Here is a 17,498-nt window from a genome sequence, read left to right as displayed (position 1 = left end):
TCTTCTCTCTGCCTAGGCCAGCAACAGTCATCCACAATTACGCTTAATTCATTTAATGGTGTCATGTGCAAAGAATAGCCGATCTACAAGCACACAAAGCGTCGCTTTGCGACGTGTTGTGTGCTTGTAGATCAGCTATTTTGGGCGTGCGACACCGTCGTACAACAATGTACGAATCAGGCTTTACTCAGCTGTCTGCACTGCATGTAGGGCAGCTCCACTGCAGAGATCCTCTGCTGGCACAGCTGAGTGTTCTACGTTGCGTTAATTAATGCAAACCTTTTAATTAAGTTAACACAAAAAATCACACAAAATATTCTTCCCTATTCATGAAATCTTTGTTTTATATTAAAATCTAAAATATCATTTTGATTAAATAGATAAATAAAAATCAGTCACACTGGCGCAGTAGAGACTATATGAATTAAAGATGTGATGTATGTACCTTCAAATATTAATTTATTATGTGTTTTTTGTCAAATGGGAAAATATGTTTAACTGAAGTCTACAGTTACATATTGTGTGTGTGTGTGTGTGTGTGTGTGTGTGTGTGTGTGTGTGTGTGTGTGTGTGTGTGTGTGTGTGTGTGTGTGTGTGTGTGTGTGTGTGTGTGTGTGTGTGTGTGTGTGTGTGTGTGTGTGTGTGTGCGTGCGTGCGTGCGTGCGTGCGTGCGTGTGTGTGTGTGTGCGTGCTTGCGTGTGTGCGAGCGCGCGTGTTTGTGCTTGCATGCGTGTGTGTGTGTGTGTGTGTGTGTGTGTGTGTGTGTGTGTGTGTGTGTGTGTGTGTGTGTTCTGAGTATGAATGTAGACACACGATTTAGCTTATAAGTCTGTTATTGATTAATGAAGTAGCTCATTTCAAAATAAACGGCTGTTCAAAGGTTCTGCACCGCAAAAGTTTAGTATCTTTTTCTACATGCAACTATCCATCAGTCCTGGGCTGTCAGACTGCACTATTCGGGCATAAATGGTGAAAAATCGGAGTGGCATCTTCTGCAGATGACTATGAAGAGGCAGGGGAGCCTTAACTCCTCACAACACTCCAATAAGAACGTTTCATAACGGCAACATGCCCCATAGACCTGACCCAACCACAGTACCACCATATACACATCCATTAGAGCTTGCTACAATATGTGTTTATTAATCCACATACATTCATGGTTTTGTTAATACTAAAAGAACCAAAGGAAAGTATATAACACAATTTTGCAATGAAGCTACTACGCCTATTGGTGATTTGTTAAACCACTTCAGCCATATTTCAAAAATAGTAATTTTTAAAAGATGTTGACATTTTCTTTCCTCCCCTACTTGCCCAAAATACGGACACCAGGTTGAAAGAGGTTAAGATAACATCAGAACCAACCATAAACCTACGTATTAACAAAGGCATGCAATTAAATTCTGTACTGAAGGAGAGTGAGCGAGTTCAACACCAAAACAACTGGGTCAGAGTAGAGATGACCAACCACGCGACACCATCCATACCACAAAGTATAACTCAGGCTTCAGAGACTGAATCAAAGGGTTGTGATTAATCTAACTGCACTGGACATTTGTGTCATATCAGATCAACCATCAGTGGACATTTATGTCAGATCAGATCAGCCATCCTGTCTGAGAGAGGTCATTCCTGTAACGGGACTATGAGACTCTCAGGCCCGATGTTCATCCTGCCTGCTGCCCTCTCAGATCATCATGGTGCTTGTTAACTGTGCTGGCCAAAGTAGGCTACTCGAACCCCAGTACTTGAGTCACAAGTATAGATACTCCCTGTCAAATGCTACTCAAGTATGTGAAAGTTGCTCAGTCAAATGTGTGTTTTTTTTTAAGATTTTTTTGGGGGCTTTTTATGCCTTTATTTTGAGAGGGATAGGGAAAGTAGGCTGACAGGAAATGGGGAGAGAGATGGTGGGTGACATGCAGCAGGTCATCGGGATCGGGAGTCGAACTCGCGACACGCCGTCAGGCTGGCATTGCAGCCTAGGGTGCCTGGACCATCAGGCCAGTCAAATGTGTTTTGAGTTAGCTTGTTACTTGCTTTTATAAGTATTCAAAAGTATGTGCATTTAAAAGTAGGGCAATACTAAATGCATTGCTGTATTCAAATGGAAAAGACCAAAGATTTTCCAGATAAAAGATATATCAATAATGGTGAAAATAGCAGATATCTACAAGCTTGTAGATACCATTCTCACTGCTGTATAAAACAGGTTGAGATTAATTGTAATGTAGTCTACTTTTTTCTTTCCTAGAAATGTTGTGGATTCAAGAGTAGCCTACAATATTTGTCTTTGAAATATAGTGGTGTTAAAGTCATACAGTAAGTAAGTAGGCCAAAAACACAAATACTCAAGTAAAGTAGGCTGCAAATACTCAACAATGTAGGTTAAGTACAGTACTCGAGTAAATGACCACATCTAGAACCTATTCTCTCTAATGGCCAATGGGACAGCACATCAGTAATTCAGAGCAATGGGGAATCTGACATGCATTTGGGCAAAGAATGCATGTCCCAAATGAAATGCCAAATGTGACATACAGTACAGTACAAGCAATCATGGTGAATGCTATGATAAAAATATACTTTTGTAAGGGGCAACTTGTTAGGCAGATGAGAATTGTCCTTGGAGATGTGCCTTAATAGAACAATGTCAAATGAAATAAGTATCTCTCTCCTTCTCTCTATGGTGCATACATGCGCTCGTGCATACACGCGCACGCAAGCATGCACACGCACACACACACACACACACACACACACACACACACACACACACACACACACACACACACAGACACACACACACACACACACACACACACACACACACACACGCAGCACCACACACGCACCACGCACCACGCACGCAAGCAAGCACACACACACACACACACACGCACGCACCGTGACGCACGCACCACGCACTGCAGGCACCAGCACCACACACGCAAGCAAGCGCACACACGCAAGCAAGCACACACACACACACACACACACACACACACACACACACACACACACACACACACACACACACACACACACGCACACACACACACGCACACACACACACACACAGTCACACACACAGTCACACACACACACACACACACACACACACACACACACACACACACACACACACACACACACAGCATTTCTTCCAATTGTACACCAAATTTGGCGTGAAATTGCCTAATAGGCTATTCGTGACAGCAGACACTATATGGATCTGTATTCATAATAATAATGTAGACTTAATTCAAAGTAGCCTAGTCTACCTTTTACATATAATTGCATAGCCTATATCTAATTCAGAGCGCATAATATGGCTATAGCGTACAAGAGCGCACTGACGTTTGCTGCATCACAAATAAGCACAATTCACATGACTTAAAAAAAAATCTACTTCAAAGCGTTGCAAGTCAAAGCGCGATTCCCGACCCGGCGACCTCTACCACATTTTCATCATTATCTCATTGCGTTCATTAGCCTACAATACATCACAACACTGAGTGATCAAATAAAACCACATGCGAGCAAATAAACACGCATGTCCTATAGGACATGTGGACATGCATGTTTATTTGGCATGTGGGTATTTGATTGATGAAACTAGCATGGTTTGACTAACAATGAAAAGCCTACCTGGCTACGGTGTAATTGACAAGTACTCCGATATTCCGTCTGCACTCTGGAGGATGATAAAGTGGTCCACAGTCCACACACGTTGCTCCTTTAGACAGTTGATGAGAGATGCTGCTGGAGGGAGCTCACCGGTCTGTCGGAGTTATTGCGTCACGATGGCTTTAACCAATGTGATGATCGCAAAGCCCGTGTCAAGCTCAGCGATGGCAAACATAGCTCAAAACATTAAAAAGATAAAGGTGCGCACCTTTATCCTGTTATTTATTTGTATTATTTGTATTGGGAATGTGAAGACATTATGGGGACTGCATCTCTGTAGGCTATCTTACTGTATGATGGCCTCTATGGGTCTATCAGTGGTTCTTAAACTTTTTCAAGTCAAGGACCCCCAAATGTATATATATTCTAAGGTTTTGTGCCAAGGACCCCCAGAAGAGAATATTAGATTTGTTTTAAAAACAAATAGCAGATGTACAAGCTCTGAGCTTGTAGATCTGCTATTTTTGAATAGCCAACATACAAATGGATAACGTGTGAATTTTTTTTTATTGTGATGCTATATTAACCACTTTTGCTGGGGACCCCTGGAACCCCCCCAAGGACCCCTGGGGGTCCCGGACCCCACTTTAAGAACCAATGGTCCCCTCTCACCACAGAAGATCAGGTGGAGGCAGAGAGTCCCTCCCCAGGGACATTAGTGCTGAGTTGGTTTACTAATGTGCTTGACAGCCACAAATCTGATGAAAATGTTCATAATTGGCCATAGGCTACCCTTTCCACTGCAGCCATAATAGCATGAAATAGCAGTGTAATACTTCCTTCGTGGAATCATTGATATTACTATTGATACTAACAGTCTTTATAGGACAGCCTTTCCAGTGAGCCAACATGCACTATAAAGTTAAATATTTCAAAAGATGTACACTGTAGGCCTATATACATAATGAGGAGTTTAGCATAATTAACATTTGTGAACTATTTAATTTTTGACATTTTATCATCGTTTAAATTAAACACTTATTTACTGAAATGTGGAGATGGAGTCAACAAAATATTTTTTAGTTGGTCATCATGACTCATGATGAGCATGGTTCTACTTCTAGGCTACAATAAAGGACACGTCGGTGATGTCATCGTATGCGTGCCTGCCGACGGAGCATAATTGGGAGTCCCAATTATAGTTTATTTTTTACCAAAACTAAACAATAAAAGCCTGGATATCGAGGCTACAATTATAGCAGATCTCACGTAGGCCTACCTCGCTTTCGCTACGCATGGTGAGCTTGTAGATCAGCTCATCAAGAAACCATGTCTGTGATCAAGAACTCCATCCGACTCCAACCGCACAACTGCGCCGCCTATGGGCCGGCCCCATGGTGCTAGACTTCGCGTTACGTCACAGACTCATCCTTGGTATCTTTCTAGGTTCCTGATCTGTCAAACCTGGTCAAAACAAAAACACAGCACTCCTCGAGATAGCTAGCTACTCCAACACAAGTTAGCTGCTAACATTCATATTCTGTCTTCGTCGCCAACATGCTGTTGAAATCATGTTGCATCTACAGCATTGGGGTGTCTTCTATTCTTGTTTTAATTGCGGGTATTTCCTTAATCTTGTCCGATGTGTTTCCAAATATCCTGCATTCACTTGTAAAAAAGGTGAGTACATATGCTGGCAGCAAGATGAGGTAGTGTGTGGCTGGTGATTTGGACATAGTTGATGTATTTGACACAATACTTAAAATCAGGAGAAAACAAACTTCTTACTTGACTGTTAATGAGCGTTCGCTGTTTAGCTAGCTTGGCAAAGGGAGGTCAGGTCACGAGTGCATGGTGACACATTGATCGATTAATTATTAAAGTATATCGGGGGGGAAATGCTACAGTCCAACTCTATCAATCTATACTGAAGTCAAGCTATAATCACAGTCACACACAATACCTATTTACATCAATGAGTGACTATATTGTGTGATTATAGCTTGACTTCAGTATAGATTGCGACTTAAGTGTACTAGTAAGCAACATTTAACACTCTTTAGCAGTTGGGAGCGTTGGTGTGTGTGATGATGTGATCATGTCATGTGAGGCACGTTTACAGTTTCAGCCGCAAACAGGAAGAGTGGGCACTACGGAAGAGTGGGCACCTCGATGTTAGTCCAAAATGTAAAAAAAAAAAAAAAAGAATAAAAAGGAAAACGGTCAAAGTAGGCTATTAGAACACGATTGAACCTTTCATAAATAAGATCTAATATTTCAAATCATGTATATTTTACATTACTTAAGACCATTTTTCAGATATATTTTTAAAAACATTTTGGACAAAATAGAACATTTTACATCGAGGTGCCCACTCTTTCTTAGTGCCCACTCTTCTTGTATCCGTTTCAGCCACATAATGGACAGTGTCATTTAACTGAAGGAATGGCCTTTCTCCCACATAGGAGGTGGTGTTGAAAAATGGCACAGATTCATTTGAGGCCTGGGAGAATCCTCCCCCACCCGTCTACATGCAGTTTTATTTCTTCAATCTGACCAATCCTTTGGAGGTCCTGGATGGAGACCGACCAGCTGTGATAGAGATCGGACCCTACACGTACAGGTGAGGAGAGCAGGGTGGTGGTGTTTTGTGTTTTGTGGCTGTGTGTCTGTACACAAAATGAGCAACAAAAAACACTCACCAGAGAGTTTATGTATAGTACTATGCACAAACAATCCCCATTTTGCATCACGATCACTCAGACATTAACATTGCATTGCATAGCCTCAACAAAAGGGAGTTCTCTTCTCAAGAAAAACAAAAACAACTTGGATATAATAAGTCCTGGAATCTCTGTGTCGGTCTGTGTCCCTTTTATGCCCATATACGGAAGAATAGAGGATAGATGGATAGATTAGTCACCACTTTTTGGGGTGTTTTTTTTGTCACTGTATATTTGCACATGCGTGAAATTTGTCCATTTACCCATCTTATAAATACTAGGAGCAGTGAGCAGCCATTGTACGGCACTCGGGGAGCAATTAGGGATTAAGAGTCTTGCTCAGGGACACACATCGACACATTGCTGGCCTGGTCTGGAATCGCACCTGGGACAACCAGGGCCTCTGGCTGCCCAGGTGGGCTCACTAACCACTCAGCGATGGCCACTATAGAAGTCCCCGAATGCTCCCAAATTGGTGTCATATCATGTGATTGAATTTGACATAATAGAGATGACAGATATTTTCGGTGTGCGACTGTGTTGTATGACATAGTACAAATCAGGCTACAATTGGAGCTGAGATTCTGTTCAAAATACGTGTTCTGGTGGCAATGTTGCTACAATGTTGCTATACAAAAGCAAGCGCACAAAAAACATCGAAGCAGTGACACCAGCCTTTTAGATTAAGCAAATGTAGTTCATGAATGCAAATGTCTCATGGCCTTTGGTAAGTTCCATTTAGGGGGGTTACTCAATCTTGGTCACGTCATGGTCATGGTCTACGTGGGCTACTTTCACAAACAATGAACTTGAAAAAGAAGGAAGCAAGCACTCACGAGACGAGTTTTCGAAGTACCAATGTACAGGGTGCACGGTTCAGGCGGATAAAGTTCATAGAAAGGAATACCAGCACTCACTTAAGTCCTTTTAGGCTCTTATTTATTTAAGTCATAGCTCCCCAGCAGCAGCGTCAAACCAGACGTTTCGGCCCAGAGGCCTTCTTCAGCGTACAATGACAACACACTCTTTTTGTGTCACTTTTATAAAGGGACCTTGGTGCCACGCACAGAGCGGTCTGGGTAACAACAAAATAAGACACTTTTTTTAACAAGAGGGTCACCATAAAACAGAAAATGCATGTAAAGAAAAAGAAAATGACATAGAACAACACCTTCATTTTTTTAGCAGTAAAGCACCAGTTTTAAAACCTTTGTCTGTGCGAGTCCCTCAGTACTCCTTCATAAAGACAGACTCAGATTTCACATTTGTAAAAACTGCAAAACACATTTTTAAATACCGAAGTATACACAGTGTCACTCGAAAAAGAGGCATTAATCACTCATTTGTCTCATCATCAATTCATTGCTCTAAAAAATAAACTCATTTCACTCTAAAGTGGTATACTCTGTCTGTTTTAAACACAATAAATACTATAAGAAACAACCTAGTAAAAGTTCTTCATTTAGACCTTTAGGGTGTTCTGTTTGGAGAGAGTGTATCCACCATGCCTCTCGTTGCAATAGAAGTTTTTCACGATCCCCACCTCTTTTTAAGGGCAGTACTGCCTCAATACCCTGAAACATCCCACCGCATTAAAATGTCTAGCCACAAGCGATTTTTCATCCTTGTTTCTAATATTACTTTTATGTTCTGAAATTCGAACTTTAAGTTCTCTTTTGGTTTTACCCACATAACAAAGGCCACAAGGGCATTTTAGCAGATAGACCACAAACTTAGTTTTACAGGTGATGATGCTTTTAACATCAATCTTTTTTCCTGAATGTGGATGTAATACATGATTCCCTCTGATCATTGCATTGCAATGAACACCGTTATAACACGGAAAGTTGCCCGTAGGCAAATCGGACATAAAATGTTGCGGTGGAACATGACAGTCTGCCCTCACTAGAGAGTCCCTCACATTTTTGGCACGTTTGTGTGCAAAGATGGGGGGCTCCTTGAAAACATGACCCACATTAGGATCACTCGATAACACATACCAGTATTTTTTAACAGAATTCTTAATATCAATGCACAAAGGGGAATAGGTTGTGGACAAAACTATCTTAGACTCCCCTGCACGAGCAGGTTTTGGAGTTAACAAGCTAGACCTCTCTTTCTCTCGAGCTCTCTGTACATTAACACTCAGCACTTTATCACTATAACCTTTAGTTTTGAAACGATCGCACAAGTCCTTTGCTTGTCTTTCGAAAGCACTGTCAGTACTTCAGATTCTTTTCGTCCTCAATAGTTGACTGTAAGGTAAGCTTCTCTTTAACCCTGACGGGTGATAACTAGAAAAATTTAAATAATTGTTTCTATCAGTTTGTTTTCTGTAGACACAAGTAGAAATCTTATCTACCTCTCTCTGTACTAATACATCCAAGAATGACACTGATTCTCTACTAAACTCTAAAGTGAAGGATATCGATGGCATTCTAGAATTAATATAAACCTCCAACTGTTCCACTGACCCAGAGAAAATGAAAAAAAATTCATCAATATATCTAAACCAACATTTTAACCAAGAAGAAAAAGGATTGTTATTGTACACAAAGTCACACTCAAATTTTCCCATAAATAAATTGGCATAATTTGGGGAGCAGGGACTTCCCATGCTCACCCCTTGACACTGTAAATAATAAGAGTTCTCAAATTTGAAATAATTCTTGCTTAACACAAGTCGAGTCATATCAGTGAGAAAATCAGTAGGGGGAGTTTTAGCCTCTCTCTGGTTCAAAAAGTAAGTCAGGGCCTCGAGCCTCTTTATGAGGAACATTAGTGTACAGGCTAGACACAGCCATAGTACACAGGAGATCTGAGTTAAGAGTGTTCTGAACCGAATCTAATTTATTTAAAAAGTCTGTAGTGTCTTTAACAAAAGAAGGAAGCTTGGCAACCAACTGTTTAATATGTAGATCTATATATTTGGACATAGGTTCAGTCAAAGACTGAGTTCCTGCTACTATAGGACGCCCCGGAATCGGTTCAACCAAACTCTTATGTATTTTAGGAAGAGAGTCAAAAATACTTTCACAAACAGTCATTTGAATCATACTGTAGTGACCTTCCTGTCACAAGACTGCTCTTCTACATTTTAGGCCCCAACAAACCCAAATGTGTGGACATAAGCTGTTTTTAAGTCCCTCCTTGGGGATGGTCTCTAGCCCCTAGACTATTTTCTGTCTTGACTCTAGAGCAAGAATGAAAATTAATGCTTTAAGAAATACTAATAAATTGTACACAATTTATAGCATTTCACAACAACCATAGAGATATTTTTTTGGGAATAGTAGGTGACATGTTCAATTTACTTGAATTATTAATTTTACCTTCTATAACGTATGACTCCATATTTGGGCAAGATTTCAGCCTGACTCCACTGCCTTTAACTTCCTTAGACAATTATCTGACGACGTCACTAATGCCCTTTGACTTCCATATGTGACTGTGATGCCGGTTTAGAACGCCTGCCCGCCCCTCTGGTTATGCAATATCTGTCGTACCCATTGTCTGTCTGTGTCTCTTTTGTGCCCATATGGAGATCTCTGTATCTGTCTGTTGTTTGTATGTCTGTCTGTCTGCCTGTGTCCGTTTTATACCCATATCTGAGCTCTTTGAAGTTTTTAACATCTCAATTACTGTCATGGCTTCTTATACAGGGAATACCGTCCAATGGAGCAGGTGGACTTCCTGGATAATGGTACTAAAGTAGCAGCAGTCAACACTAAGACCTACATATTCCAGCCCGACATGTCCACAGGCCCAGAGAGTGACCTCATCAGGACTGCTAACATCCCTGCCATGGTGTGCACTGGAATAAATTCATAGACAGTCTGTATTATAGATACTGTAACAAAATACACAGTGTGATCTTTAACAACTTAAGCCCTGTATACTTCGTGCTAGCTAAGATAGCCGAGCATTGTAAGCTTGTAGATCTGCTACTTAAGCTGTTTGTAAAAAAAAAATGAACATTTTCGCCTTTTAATGCTAAAATAGGGACGTCATGTTGAAAGTAGTCATGTTCAAATCCTGGGAGCTCAGCATGAAAAAGCATAGCAAAATGTAGTCTTTATGAACAATCAATATGAGACAAGATGGTACTCATATTGATAAGTTATGTGAGTGGTTACTTTTCACAATCTTTTGTTCAGACATTGTTTCATTGCTCTCTTTATAGACGGTGATGGAGAGATTCAAGTTCAAGCTACCAATTGAGGCTGGGGTGATCTCTGCTTTAATGAAGTCTCTTAATGAGGGCCTCTTCACTACTCGTACAGTCGGAGAGCTACTGTGGGGATATGAGGATGCACTCCTTAAAGACTTAAAAGCTTTCCAACCTGATTTGGATTCTGTCTTTGGACTCTTCTATAAGGTTTGCTTCAAGCATACACATTGTACTGTCTACAGAATGGACTTTGCTTGTCCAAACCATTCCTCAAGAGAAAAAAATACTAATTTGTAATTACAAGGCTTCATTATATTTCACAAGTCTGGGGTTTTGCTGTAAAAGTAGATTGTGTAAATGTACTTATTTGGGGGTTATAGCCTAAATTCTCTTCACAGCTCTTATGTTATATTAATTACATTATATTATTTTTTTTCATATTATTATAATCATACTGAAGCTATATATGAAATGGATTAAAACAGAAGTATCTGATTCATTATATGAAGAACTCAACCACAGATGAAATATCTGTTCAATGTGCTTCATAGCAATATTTCTTTCTTTTCCTTTCTTTCTTTCTTTTTTAGGCCAATGCTTCAAATGATGGAGATTATGTGTTTTTCACTGGTCAGCAGAACTACAAGGACTTTGCCCGAGTGGACACATGGAATGGTAAAAGGTAAATTATTTGAAAATATTTCTCCCTACCAACACCAACTGATACCAAATTGATACTCTGTAATAAATAACGCTTAAAAGAACAAGCAAATAATAAACATCAACAGCAACAAACCATCACCAACTGTACAGACCCAGTACAACGCTAACTATTCATGATGGCAAAGAAAATGGGAATGTATTTTGAACGTGAGGCGATTCTAGCATAACCTCTGTTTACCTCACACCGCTGTGAACAGAATTAGAATGATGACTTTACTGTGGCCTATTTAGCCTACTCGAATCACAAACTATGAACTGCATTTGTATAGCACTTTTTCTAGTCTTCCAACCACTCAAAATGTGATTTACAATGTACTTTACATTGTAAAGCACAACCATGTCACCATGCAAGGCACCAACCTGCTCATCGGGTGCATTTAGGCATTCAGTGTCTTGCTCAAGGACGCTTTGACATGCAGACAGGAGTAGCCAGGGATCGAACTAGGAACCTTCCGGTTCCCAGGCAGCCGCTTTAACCCTGAGCCACTGCTGACATAATAATGTTTCCATTTGTCAAACTAGGTATTGCAAATCAAATATGAACAAGCCTCTCAAAATTATTTAACGTTAGAGTGCAGGCTATTTATTACACATTCCTTTTTGTTCCATAACATAACTCATTTTATATATAAGCAAAACAAACGTTCTATTGTATTGTTGCAGCGACCTGAATTGGTGGACCACGGATGAGTGTAACATGATTAGTGGAACAAATGGGGCCTCGTTCCATCCAATCATCACCAAGAACGAGACACTCTTCATATTCTCTTCTGATCTCTGCAGGTAAGGGTTCTTGGGGTTGTTGTTGTTGTTGTTGTTGTTGTTGGCAGGGTCTGGAACCACATTGCATGAAAATAAAAAGGTGTCAACCAACGCATGGAAATAAAAAGGTGTCAACCAACGCATGGAAATAAAAAGCTGTTAAGGTGTATTGAACTACTACTGTAACTGTTCTCAGATTTAAAACTAAACACGGTGAGGCAGTGTTTAGTGTATTATGCCACACATATTTGGAACAAATTTCCTGAAGAACAGAGGCTTGCGCCAACTTGGACTACTTTTAATTCCAGGATAAAAACTTAAATGTTTATTTTTTGATGCATAACAAGGTTGAATTTTAAGGTGTGTTTGGTGGTTTCTATGGAATATTGTGTTTATGTGAAGTAGAAATCAACTATAAAGCAACTATAAAATGCCCTTGCACAATACCATCCTCTTGATGAATAACCATTACATTATTGTTTAAGTCTGTTATTTTATCTCTTTATTTCTATGCTTTTAAAAGAGTGAATGTGTAAGATTTGACATCCATGCCGATTATGTAGATTTTTGAGCCACCCAGTTGTCGTTCCATTATGCTTCAAATAATTCTAAATTCTGAGACAAGAAAATATTGAAGCAATTACATTAATTAACAAGATACTATTTATAACAAATATTTTGAATCCTGCAAGAAATTGAGTGGTTTTCTTTCTTGTTTGATTTTGAGGTTATTCATTCTTGTTATGCCCATAGGAATGTTTCAGTTTGGTGTGCCTTCCTCTTTTTTGCTGAACTTTGGCCTATCTTTGGCCTAGTCTTATTATTTGAGTTGCCTAGTGTTACTGCTGTTCCCCCAACCATCGGTAATATCCTTCTGTATTATCCAGGTCTGGCTATAAGATTAAGGACACAGATTTAGCCTAGCTGGAAGCATTGCTGGCTAGAGTTTGCCTCTTGAATGAGGTCAGTGTCAGCTCAGCACTGCTTGAGGATTAATACAGTAAACATACTGGTCTTTCTGATTGCTCATACAGAGACCAGACAATGCACTGCTTAAATACCAACTAAATACAGAATTAGGTAGTGAAGAGCTTGATGAGGTTAAAAGGGTTTCTTTAGTGTGGTTTATCCTACTAAACCGTGAAGTCCTGTACATATATACTGTAAATCGATCTGTACCAACCTTGGACTATATGAGAAGTAATTAAAGTAATTAAATCAGAGGTATCACCATAAAATTTTGCTAATCTTGAAAAGTGGGCACTCGTAGTGATTCCAAAATGTAATGGAAATAATTAAGAATGCATTACTTTGGCCTGATGAATGTCTTTCTAAAAAGCAAAAAACATTTGCTTGTATCTAATGTTTTCCATTTGATTGGCGGTAACACTGATTCCGATAGAATGTAATTTATAGAAGGAATGGCTGATCTACAAGCTCGCAACCCGTAGTGAGCTTGTACGTAGATATGCTATTTATGACAATAAATACATTTACATTTTTTGAAATGTTTTGCCTATAACGAACATAGGGGCATCAGCGTTAATGTGGCTAATCAAAATCCTATTATTTTCCCAAGGTCTATGTACGCGCTGTACACAGAGGATGTGAGTGTGAAAGGGATCCCTGGATACCGCTTCGTACCACCAAGCAAGGTGTTTGCCAACCGTACAGTAAACCCAGATAATGCTGGTTTCTGTGTCCCTGCAGGGAACTGCCTGGGCTCTGGCTTGCTCAATGTCAGTGCATGTAAACAAGGTGGGCAGTTTTAAATGGAATATATTGTTGTTAAAATGATGTTCAACTGTGAGGTAATAGCAGCATCATGACCCACAGTTTTTCTCCTCACTACTTGCTCTTCTTTCTTTTTTTTTACGAAAAAAGAAGCTGCACAACCCTTTCTTTTAGTTTTTTATCATTGTCAAATTGTGGACAAAGTACAATACAAAATAATCCTACAGTATATTCCTATATTACAATTGTCTAATGGGAGGACTGGGCGGTGCATCACGTCGTCACACTCATGTCACTATGACTAATAACCATATAAGGAGTTCCCATCGTAGCTACGCCCAAATATGCGATGTTTTGTGAGCTTGTAGAGTGTCTATTTTCTCTATTTGTAGTATGACAAGTATATATTCACATGTTGTCAGACTAGAATCATAATTTGGTATTGAGAAACTTGACAAAGTGTGAAGATGACACATTGATACTAGTCTGATGACACGGAAATGTCTACTTTAATGCTGTGCATTATTTGTCCTTATAGCTGTTACTGTATAAAGTATTGTTTTGTACATTTTTACTTTCCCCGCGTATTGACATTTGAGCAATTTGCATTGGTGGAACCAAATGTCAAAAAAGAAAAACGGTCGTATTCTTTAAGTGTATATGTACATGTCTGTTGTGTTTCCAGATCATTAAATATGGAAATCTTCTTTGTTATCTCTTTAGGTGCTCCTATCATTATGTCCTCACCACATTTCTACCAGGCAGATGAGAAATTTGCAGAGGATGTATTTGGGATGGATCCCAACAAGGACCAGCACCAGACTACCATTGACATCAACCCGGTAGGCTTTAGCGTCTTTGACCTTGAGCTGAGATGTATGCAGGTCGCGTTAGAAAGAATGGCAGCCTCAGATCGAATATTGAGTCCGTTCTGCACCTTAAACTGCATCTCAAATGTACTGTACGTTGCTGCAACTTATTCTAGAGAAATATAGGGCCTTAAAGGGGGTGTAATTCAAATGTTGTTGTTAAATAAGTGTTAAATAGCTCTATATTCCGATGGTAATCATTGTTGTAGAGTGTTTGTTCAGTCACAGGAATCTCCCCATCTCTCCAGCTCTTACCAATTATATCTAATCAGGAGAGAAAACTCATACAGGATACAGGATAAACAAGTGAAATTGGAAGTGATGAAATAAAAAATAAGCTGACATCTTTTGAATCGGGACAGGACACTATAAAATGTAAACTATAACATTGTTATCCTGACCTGAAGATGAGCTGGAGAGATGGGGAAACCCCTGTTACTGAACACAGACTCGTAGCAATTAGCGATTACTATGGGAATATAGAGCATTAACATTTTGAGTGAGGCAACTTTGCCAGCATGAACTTTTACCACTAGATGGAGTAGTATCCCAACATTGAAAGGTTGTTTCCTCATGCATCTTATAATCTTTTTACTTCTACTGTAGCTTGTGTGTTGGGTGTTACCCAGTGCAGATAACCAAAGATATTGGTTAACATATCTAACATAATCTTGGGAACACCAAGACATTTCAGGCTCACAATAGAGAAGTTATTGTATTAGTTATCTACTCATTCCGGTAACGTGTATAGTTTTGTTGTTGTTGTTGTTTTCTTTCCCCTTTTCATATTTGTATGAATCATAGCTTTTTGTAATGTTTTTGGGTAGAACAATACCAGGAACAGAGGTTTCATTGTCACTTTGCTGGCCTGGTTTACCCTGATTCAGAACTACTGTTTCTAAATAAGATACCAATGGGGGCAGCATTTCCCTTCCATATTAAAGATTTACACTGACCAGCTTAAAATGTAATAATTATTGCATTACTGAGGTAAACCCATTGAGGTGAGATAAACTGAGTGCTGAAACCACAATAAATAGATTTGGCACATAAGTTTGAAAATGAATTGATCAAAATGCATGGCGTGTGCTATTCAAGTGAGACATTTTACCCCAAATATTATAGGCCAATTCTATAATGTTCTCTTTGTGGCTCACAGGAATCATATTGGTCACAAGGCACTGTTGATAGTCCTAGATGATAACCAAGATGTATTTGTGTACCACAGCTTACAGGCATCATACTGCAGGCAGCCAAGAGGCTCCAGGTCAACGTCTACTTGGAGAAAATCCCTCACTTTAGGTATGCAGTGCATATAATAATAATCTGTTGCTTATTTAAGCGCTTCTGAGTCACTGCCATGCTGGGAAATTTCTAATGCTTCATCAGCAGTTTGCTACTGTACAAATCATTAATACACACAACAGTAACAATCATTTATTTTCCTTTTAGCCAAACAGGCAACGTGAGAACAGTGGTGTTACCTGTGGTTTATCTCAATGAGGTAATGTAAGCCAGTCTCATCACACACACACACACACACACACACGCATGTTGCATGCGTTCACAAACTTTTTTATTTTCTGTTGAGTCAATCTTAATTTCTGTTGAGCCAGCACATTGTATCTCCAACTTTTTATGTTTTTTGTTTGTAAATTAATTAACTACTTTGGCACAAAAATGTTAAGTCTTGTTTGTGGGTTTTATAAATTATGTAACCAATAAAAAGTATTAACAAGAGCTTGTGACTAAATAATAACTGCAGTGGGTCCATTTGAATGCAATTTTTTTTTTCATTTCCTGAAAAATAACGGTTATGGACATACAAGGTTTCCACCCAACAGTGACGATATTCTAGAGAAGTTACTCTAGAGAGTAACTTCCAGAACACAGACAACAAACTCGCCAAAGCACCTGCGATTCAAACAAGAAGAAGCCTTCTGCCCAAAATCAAAGCAGAAAAATAATGCTGTTCATTTGTCATGCCCAAACTCTCTGTTATAGTGCTAACCTTTCCTATCCTCTCTCCAGAGTGTTGTCATTGATGAGCAGTCAGCCAAGAAGGTGCTTGTGATTGTTGCTGAGGAGAACATAATCGTCAACATTCCATTCATGCTCATTGGTCTAGGCATTCTCCTGGGAGCAATCTTTATGATTCTCATGTGTCGGCAGAAGGAACCACAGGTGAGAACTTGCACAATTGCTTTGGTCATGAAAATCATGGCAAAATGAAATCTGAAAACTGCATATTTAACATGAGGTTATAGAGAATGGAAAAGTAATTAAAAAATACATGCCCAAATGTAAAAGTATCAGAATCAGTACATTTGTTTATTGCTGGCTGTTGTAGGCAACAAACTGAGCAACAAAGTTAAAGCTAACCCATGTCTCTTGCATGTGAGACAAAATAGCGAAGACGCAGTGCCCACTTGGTCAGGGGAACATTGCACTTTGAGCTTCGGCCAATAACATCCAGTAGTGTTTGACACAGGGTCTAAATTTCTCGAAGACCAGAGAGACCACTTCCAACCACTGCAGATGTGCTACTATAGTTATATTGTATTAACATGCTCTACCACACAGATTGGTCAAATAATGTTTTATTCACTAAAATACGTTCTGGATTGCAGCTTAAATAGTGCCTTGATTTTATGGTTAGATCTAGCTCTAACCTCAAGACATCGTTGTTTGAAGGTACTTTGAGTTTAATGTGAGCCTTCTTTCTTGTTTGGTTTCACTTTTCAGTACACAGCTGCTGAGCGACAGCCCCTGCTTGGATCACACTGCCAAACACCATGAGACATTACAGGAAGATATCACTGCATGCATCGTGACGATTTCTGTGTGTCTAGGGCTCAGTGTCTCATCAACTCCAAGTACCAG

At 39.6% G+C, this 17,498-nt stretch overlaps 1 protein-coding gene across 1 annotated transcript; it reads left to right on the top strand.

The window, feature by feature from the left end:
* Positions 1 to 5,096: 5,096 nt before the first annotated feature.
* On the top strand, positions 5,097 to 17,498 carry scarb2c (scavenger receptor class B, member 2c). Its single transcript, XM_080418614.1, has 12 exons — positions 5,097 to 5,313; positions 6,099 to 6,256; positions 10,019 to 10,163; positions 10,540 to 10,734; positions 11,118 to 11,209; positions 11,914 to 12,033; positions 13,592 to 13,770; positions 14,470 to 14,588; positions 15,844 to 15,917; positions 16,068 to 16,119; positions 16,647 to 16,799; positions 17,361 to 17,498. Exons 1-12 carry the CDS (start codon positions 5,191 to 5,193, stop codon positions 17,412 to 17,414), a joined length of 1,464 nt encoding a protein of 487 aa, XP_080274740.1. The 5' UTR covers positions 5,097 to 5,190; the 3' UTR covers positions 17,415 to 17,498.

This window comes from Gymnoscopelus braueri (assembly GCF_963280865.1).
Source record: "Gymnoscopelus braueri genome assembly, chromosome: 22".
Classification (NCBI taxonomy): Eukaryota; Metazoa; Chordata; class Actinopteri; order Myctophiformes; family Myctophidae; genus Gymnoscopelus; species Gymnoscopelus braueri.
The sequence above is the reverse complement of the archived record's forward strand: the minus strand, read 5'-3'. Positions and strand labels throughout refer to the sequence as shown.

What these genes read in the sequence shown, in the direction of transcription:
- scarb2c (XM_080418614.1), top strand. Translation starts at nt 5,191, where the DNA reads ATGCTGTTGAAATCATGTTGCATCTACAGCATTGGGGTGTCTTCTATT. An exon ending in CTGCTAACATCCCTGCCATG is followed by an intron (nt 10,164 to 10,539) that starts GTGTGCACTGGA and finishes CTCTCTTTATAG; the next exon opens with ACGGTGATGGAGAGATTCAA. An exon ending in GTCGGCAGAAGGAACCACAG is followed by an intron (nt 16,800 to 17,360) that starts GTGAGAACTTGC and finishes TTCACTTTTCAG; the next exon opens with TACACAGCTGCTGAGCGACA.